An 8,533-nucleotide genomic window follows, 5' to 3' on the forward strand; every position below is an offset into this window, starting at 1 on the left:
GTCTTAATTAATAAAATGGAAATACAGACAATATCCATGAAAACCAAATATCACACAAAAATAACTTACCTTTACAATATACTTCAGACACAGAATAAAATAACTTATACAGTACACAGTGTCTAACAAAAAATAACCAGAACTCACCTCCCATAGGATTTTCTGTTTCAACTGGTGTGAGTTCAGTAACTTCACCCTCATAAACTTCTTTGACTTCCTTTATTCTTAGTCCAATTGCCCGTCTGAAGTTTTCCATTAACACTTCTGTTTTCTTGATTTCAGAGCTGTAAACTTCGGATCCTACCATAGGGCAGAAGGGTACCTGTCAATTTATGAAAAATATGACTATCTTTTTGATCAATATGCATAGAAGAAAACTTTGAAAATCTAAGGCTATGGAAGTCTGAAGAGCTCCGCACAATAGGTGCCACTGTGCATTTTTCAGTACACTAGTGATGCAAATTTTAATACAGAAGTTGTTGGTTAAGATGACATTAGCACTCTCTGTATTCTAAAAATGCTTTGGATGATGAATTGTAAAAGTCAACTTCTGACTTACTAAAAAAATGGGATTTTTTACAGAGAAACCAGCATGAAGGCACTCAGGAAAAGCTTAAAACAAAAAATACCAATGCATAAGCCTTTACCTTGGTTCCTAGTTCTTGGGCTAAGGCAAGGGCAATAGCAGTCTTCCCTGTACCTGGCGGTCCTGCAAACAAAGCTGCTCGACCTGACATCCGTTTTGTTCGGATTAAATCTACTAAGTACCCAGCTGCCTGAAATAAAAAATCTTACCATCAGTACTATCTGAGATGTGATACACAACTACGTATGTATGCACAAATGAACTGTTAACAGTTTGATCTACCGAGAATCCAATTAATCTATGGTCTGTATTAACTAAAGACTATCCAAAGTGGCCCATCTCTATGCTATGTAAACTCACTGATGTCACTACTAGTGGCCTGGATTAAGGTAAAGTTAAGTTAGGGTAGAAACCTGACACCAAATGGCTAGTCTAAATGCAGTGTTGTATTGGGTAGATCTAAGCCCTTATACCGCGGCGAACTAGACTATGCCAGTTGACGTTTTTCTATACAGTTTTACCTCCTGAACAAGAATTTAAGATAATATTTTTTCGACCGGCTGTAATTAGCATGTAATTTACTTTTGAACTCTATCCTACAGTAAGGGGGACCGATGGGAATGCGGGGTTCTGGGTGGGGTAAAACACTTAGGCGAATTATGCCGTTCAACTGTATCCTACGGTAAGGGGGACCGATGGGAATGCGGGGTTTTGGGTGGGGTAAAACACTTGGGGGAAGGTTTTGTAGTGTTATTGTGTCATTTCCTCTTATTCATGACATTTGAAACACGAAATACAAGCTTAAATAAAGCGATAATTAAACCAATAATGGAGCCATTACATAAAATCCACTTATTGCTACTGCTATTACGACGCTGAATCCTACTACGCATGCGCCGAGAAATAAGGGAGCTTTTAGTTCAGACACAAACTTCCTAAGGAGATAAATGATGGGGTTTTTGTAGGGGGTTACATGTATTTAACCAATCATGTTGCATTATTAAACCTACGTTGCGATAGGAGGTTTTTGGGGAGGATTCATGCATTGTTACATATATTCCTTTTCCTCATTTGTTTTGTAATTGTGTAATATTATTTCAAGCTTTTATTTCTGTTCCGTTAATCATAGTATTGTTTATTATGTGCACTGACTTGTTCTCACTTCATAATGTTGCCTTATATATCTTACAATATTACGTTACAATTGAGGGCAGGCCACTGAGTCTCCTGAGGGGTGGGACTAGAAGGCGGTTTTAGGACGTTTCGAGACCTTTCTGTCAATGACGTGAAATTGGTATTACATCTTTTCATTTTACAGACATTCCAATTTACACATGCATTTTTTCTCCCTTCTTTTTTCTATATTCACCTTTACATGGCTGTCTGACCCATAACAATTTCTTTTTCTATTAGGTTAGGTTGGTTAGGTTACGATCCTAACCAATATGTTACACTTCTAAGATTACCTTCCTTTAAGGGGGGGTACGGGGGCAACATGTTCTACTAGGTTAGGTTAGGTTGGTTAGGTTACGATCCTAACCTATATGTTACACTTCTAAGATTACGAGGGGGGGAGGGGGGCTCCGCATCTCTGATCAGACAAAATGTTCCACTAGGTTAGGTTAGGTTACCATCCTAACCTATATGTTACACTTCTAAGATTACCTTCCTTAAAGGGGGGGGGGGGGGGGGTTGTTACAGGGGCAGAGCCCCCAGTCAAGCAACATGTTCTACTAGGTTAGATTGGTTAGGTTACAACCCAAACCTATATGTTACACTTCTAAGATTGCCTTCCTTTAAGGGGGGGTATGGGGGGCTCTGCCCCTCGGTCAGGTAAGGTTCGTTAGGTTACGATCTTAACCTATATGTTACACTTCTAAGATTGCCTTCCTTCAAGGGGGGTTATGGGAGGGTCGAGCACCCCCAGTCAGGTAACACATTCTACTAGGTTAGGGTAGGTTAGGTTGGTTTGGTTACTATCCTAACCTTTATGTTACACTTCTAAGATTGCCTTCCTTTAAGGGGAGCTATGGGGATGGGGGGAGCCCACTGGTTAGGTTACACAATTTTTACAATTGTCCTCAACATTTCTTATGTTCAATCACCCCCTGAACTGGCCACTCTGATCCTTGAAACTTGATAATATTCTATTCATTATTCACTAAAATGGTTTTAAACTTGTACTTGATAATTTATACTTAAGTACCAGATGTGTAAATACCAGATGTAAAAAACCGTGTATAGATATATGATATATATTTTCATGTATGTATGGATTATTAGCTCTTATGAAAAATATGTGTCCCTACTGTAAGGTTTCAATGCAATATTTTTTACTTTAATAATAATACACGATAACTTTGGTTTCATAAACATAAAAGAAGCTATGTTTGAACGATTTCGCTCAACATTTGTCAAGTTCAATCACCCCAAACAGGCCTCCCTCATTCCCTATATTGTCCACCCATTACAATACAGTGTTCGTGTTTTTTATTTTCACAAATGTGAATATTTACCCCCCACCCCATCCTCCCTACTCTGTTTCGTGGTCTCCAGCCCCCCCCCCCTCCTTCCTCCTGACAAACTTGCCAGTGTCTCACTTCACTTATCAACCAGCCAGATGGCGGAAGCACTCCCAGGCACCTCCACCTCCTCCGGGCCTCATTACTAACTCGACTCTGCCCCGTATATGTGTAAACTGTTTCGTTAGTTATAAGGACATTTCAGCCCATTACTCAGGGCAGTATGAAAGGTTGGTAATATACTGTCAAGATCACGGCAGTGGCGTACTTTAAAATCCACTTCCACGACCCCAAGATGAGGCTCCATGCCTTCGCGAAAGCGGCTGCTGAACTCTATCCTCCAGCCCTTTAAGGTAAGGTTCCTAATCTTCATGTACTTTGTTATACTGTGTTTTAGTGTTCCAAAGGTTTAGTGCTTTTGATTCAGTGATATTTATTGGGAATTATTTACCACCATATCCCAGCGTGGCTTTACCAACTCGTACCTCTGCCTTCCACTTCCGGTAACTGCCCCCCCCCCCGCCCCCCCCCCCCCCCTTTACCAGACATAAGGCTCCCTGTTAGTTACATATATCACACCCCTACCAGCATTCAAATATGGCGGTTTGTTTACGTTTCATGGCCCTGAACCAACATTTCGAAGATTGTTCAGTCGAAGTAGACTATGGCAATTGACGTATTCCTATGTTATTTAGCTTACTTTACAAGAGTTTAAGGTAATATTTTTCCGCTCGACTGTAACTAGGCTAATCTGTTATTTACCTTTAAACTCTGCAGTTGGTACATCGTACCCCTTTTACTGTCATGTAGTCTTCAGAGGTAAATTACAGTTTAATTACAGTCGACTGAATAAATATTACTTTAAATTCTTGTTCAGCAGGTAAAATAACATAGAAAAATGTCAACTGCCATAGTCTACTGTACCATGGAATGCGGGCTTAGAATTACCTTGTATTGTATTTGATAGTTGCCCTTAATTGCCACTGCTCATTTAACTGTTTGTTTCAATTCTAATGACTCCTGTCAGCAGGCCCCGGCTATCTTCCACCAATAAAGTCTAGGCAAGATTTAATTTGGCGAGAATAGAGTTTGTCATACCTGAATCATTACATGACTAATGGGTCTTCTGTGATAACTTGTTTAATACTGCCTGTAAACTATTCCAGCTGCACATGTGAAAAAGTAAGTCATCTATTTTTTCAAAGCTAACTCAATATCAACAAATCAAAATAGGTCTACAAGAGGTAGGCTTAAACTACGCTATTTGGATTCAAACCCTGCTACGTTATTTTACAATGACATTTCACAAATTAGGCTAAATGTTTCCAAAGCACATGCTGGTAGTTGTCTTACCAGGATGACACTTAGGTGGAAACACCAGTGACTACCAACCCTTATCACGGTGGACAGGTCTTATTCACTCGATATTTAAATGGTGAAACAAGAATACAATTACAACTCCAAGCATACCATTCAAAAGATTGAAGTTTCGTCAACATAATGTGATATATGAAAGCCCCATACAAACTAAAATAAGCATGTGACGCTCTTCGTAAAATATGTTTTCAAGGCAGTTTTGAAATCCAATATGGCGGCTACCGTGGGATGTACAGGTTCTGATCAGTGACGACAATCATCTTTCCCAGCCTTCCCAGCACTCATTTGAACAATGTTAGCGTATGTATGTAACGTTTATTGATCTTACTCAAGATTGCAGTTGTAATCAGCACAATAAAACAACATTTTGTTGCCTATATTACTGAAAGTATGAAACTTTTTATTCCCGGGGTCATGGTTTGAACCGAATTCATTCTTACCCTCTAATCGGTAGTTTTTATCCTTACTTCCATCACAACTGAAACTCCACAGTTATTATACACATTTTGGTCTCAATTCACTCCACATTGTACTTTGAACAAGTTGCTTTTCCTGGTTCCTGAGCGCGCGCGCCACAAACACAGTTACGAGCAGCAGACGACGAAACTGCAAAGTTTTATTCCCTAAATTGTTTACTTTACTCGTTATTTAGTTCAACTTTACTTTGTTATTTAACAATTTTAATTTAATTCATGTATATTATCCCTTTTTTGCAACCAAATTACCCCGAAAAATTAGATATTTCTAAAGTAGATACAATCAAATGTTTCTAACGTTTTCGTACATCTAGCTCCCGAAAACCATAGAGGAACGACTACGGATATATAAGTGGATTATATACATTTTTTTTTCTCTTTTTTGTTTTTGCTAGCACTTTTCATTGATTTCAGTCTACTATATTAGTATTTTGAATTTCTTTAATAACCGTATGCCAGAAAAAAATGTAACCTTTAATGTTTGCATGCTAAGAATGGCAAAATCATCGTTGCCACATTAGTGGAGGCTTCACACATACGCCGTTTCATTATTATAAACTGTTTCCATGAATTCTAGTTGTCATAGTAATGCAATAATGATAAAATTGCCTTAATATTTATGTATATATACTTCCAATACATAGCCTAATTTCACCAATTTCCACGTTTTGTGTGTAGTCTTATACCCAGTTTGGAGGGTCAACACATACCGATTGGCAACAGAGAGAGAGAGAGAGAGAGAGAGAGAAAGGAAGGCGAAGGAACGAAGAAGGAAAGGGGTGGCGGTGGAGGGGGGGAGAGGGTAGGTGGAGCTTTTTACGCGTGTTCGTATCCATTTCTGCATAATGGAGTTTTTGTCTCTTGGTACAAGGTCAAGTGTCGTTATTCTTTACGATTAGTGATTCACGATACCCTTATATCTTGTTCTGATACGAGTGTTCGTTACAGAAATAGGTATTGCCCAAAAACGTGCTTGCACTGTCGCTGAAACCCATAGTAGGTATGCTGCTTAGTTGTCAATCAAGTTTTTTGTAATAAAGTATTTTTTACAAGCTAGATATTGAATAAATTTGTATTTTTCTCAATCAAAACATATGCCCCTCAATGCTAACTTTCCTCTTTTAACGACTTTCTGGTCATTGCAAATTCGGCCCCATAATTTCTTTTGGTGTGAAAACAGAGGCCATATACAGGACTTAAAAGAAGGTTCTAATTCAAAAAATAATTACTTAAATTTGAGTCAGAATCAAGTTAGTTTTTCAATAACGAATATTTTCAAATTAATCATCATAAATATGTAAAATATTGATGTTTTACTATTTATTTAAAAAATTATCGAAGTGCATGCTTAGTCGTCGTCTTCTACCAAAACAGTTGTTTACTAACAAACAAGCTGGTAAGTTTCCGTGTTCTGATTGTTGTGATGAAAGTGCCCCAGCATCTGTGGGTACAAGTGGTGTGCGGATTTATCACAGGAAATGGTTAGTTTATTGACACAAGCGACTCCGTAAACATTGAGATGGCGTCAATCTTCTAAATATTTCGAGTTGTAAGTAAAAATGTTGAACGCGTTTTGGTGAGATTTGCACTGCGTTGGACACCCTTTTCACTACCCTCTGTTTAATGCTTTAAATTTGGCCTTAATTTCTAACCTTGGAGAAAATACTTACTTCCAAAGGAGAGTAGAGGTCTTTAGCTCCGTTTCTCACCAACAAGAAGTCGCGACTGATGCCCATCTCCGATGTCAGGACGCGTTATAATGTATTTTTTTTGGGATTGTTCACACTGATCGTACATGGTCCACTATGTATCCTGCGGTTTTTTACCCTAACTCAACATCAACAAATCAAAATAGGTCTACATGAGGTAGGCTTAAACTACGCTATTTGGATTCAAACCCTGCTACATTATTTTACAATGACATTTCACAAATTAGGCTAGGCTAAATGTTTCCACAGCACATGCTGGTAGGTAGCCTAAGTCTTACCAGGATGACACTTAGACTGGGCTGCTTATTGGGTATTTATAAAATTGTCTAAAATATCATAATAATAATACGATAGGGCTAAACAAGTAAATTGGCATATTCTATCCCGCTCGGTTAGACTTCGGCTAGCCTGACCTGTAGCTTAACCCAGCGTACCGGTAAGCAGTGGTAGCTACTATACTGTCTGTACCCAAAATTAAACGACCTAGGGTATTAAAATTGTCTGGGGTGTCATAATTATGACAAAACATGCAATTATATATGCATATTGTATGCAGTTTGATTAAAATTCGAGCTTAAATAGCCTTATACCCCAAACTAACCTCTCTGGCCTGGGTCTGACCCACGAGTCCTGCAGCCGAGGGCTGCGCCGTTCCGTCCTCATTTAAGCCGAGTCCCCTGACGTGGGAATGGGCGTTAATTCTCTGCGTCTTGGTCGTGCTTTTCACTTCCTCTATTTTCATTTTGGATCTTTATGAGAGGGATAAAAGACGTCAATTACAAACGACTACGTCTCCCGCGTGTTTACAATGTTGACAGGTTGGTGCTGCCATCTACCGGCATCTGGCTGAAGGAGAGATCACGGCGTTGTCATGGCAACGGGCAGACATCCAGCGACGCTCCTGTCAAGAATGTCTATTATTATACGGTATTTTGTTGAGGAATTTAGAGCCCATATCTTTTTAAAGCCTTATACAAATACAAATCTTCTGCATTGTTTTTTTTATATATTTATGTAAGGAAATTATGCAACAGGAAGCCACAACAAGCACTAGATATAATATTTCATTTGCAAGAGAGACAGAGGAAGAGAGGCATATGCACGACTGAAGTACTGTCAATTCAAATTATGTGGCTTTGTCGTGTTAAAATTTATTTCATAGAACAATATTACGTCAATAAAAGGCACGAAGTCCTAGAACTACGAAGCTTAAAGTTATCATTCTTGTCCTTGAAAGACAAAGTTGCTATTTTAATGTCCTAAAAAGGCTTCTCTTCTTATACGAATGAAAAGAAAATACAAGCAAAAAATTTAAATGATCTACTCGAAGGTGTACGCCTGGGAATGCCATTAAAACAATAACCATTCTTTAGAGAAAAGGTTAGTAATGAACAATCGCACAAAAAGTACATATAAAAGAAATATAATTCGTCCCTCCGAAAACATATGCTTCTGTGGTGTTTCAATACCTGGACTTAAATTAGAAAAAGTTGCTTCTGCATAAACTGTGTGTTTGTATGTATGTGTGTGTATGTGCGTGTGTGTGTATGTGTCAAAAACAAGTGGATGACACTTGTAAATTTCAAATCGACTATACAAGAAAATAATTCTTCTACAAAAATTATAAATGGGCGAAATCTAAGGCTGGTTATTATAAACCTGCCATTACTTTAAAATGTGTTGTTGGTACACTGAGAGATAGATAATCGGAGATGACGTTAATCCGAAGAAGCTTTCTTGTTAGCATAAATATCTGCCATTACAAGTGTTCGACTTCGCGAACCGAGTTTGTACTCTGCTGTTCCCCGCAAAGACTTGGACGTTATTACTTCTATAGAGGGGAAGACCCTTATCTTCAAGGGC

The 8,533-nt window shown here is 38.5% G+C and overlaps 1 protein-coding gene across 2 annotated transcripts in view; it reads right to left on the minus strand.

Moving 5' to 3' along the window:
* LOC135206043 (ruvB-like 1) overlaps nt 1-8,533 on the minus strand; it is a 140,382-nt gene that overhangs the window by 5,853 nt on the left and 125,996 nt on the right. Inside the window, exons 1-3 of one of the 2 annotated variants that reach the window (XM_064237225.1) lie at nt 7,272-7,518; nt 648-776; nt 148-322 (exon numbers count right to left, since the gene is read on the minus strand). In XM_064237225.1, coding sequence (XP_064093295.1) covers nt 148-322; nt 648-776; nt 7,272-7,412 — 445 coding nt within the window. In that variant the 5' untranslated portion in view covers nt 7,413-7,518. Of the gene's footprint in view, nt 1-147; nt 323-647; nt 777-7,271; nt 7,519-8,533 lie in introns of those variants that run through there. The other variant, XM_064237226.1, reaches the window with a different exon arrangement.

The sequence above is a fragment of the Macrobrachium nipponense genome, chromosome 29 (assembly GCF_015104395.2).
Source record: "Macrobrachium nipponense isolate FS-2020 chromosome 29, ASM1510439v2, whole genome shotgun sequence".
Lineage (NCBI taxonomy): Eukaryota > Metazoa > Arthropoda > Malacostraca > Decapoda > Palaemonidae > Macrobrachium > Macrobrachium nipponense.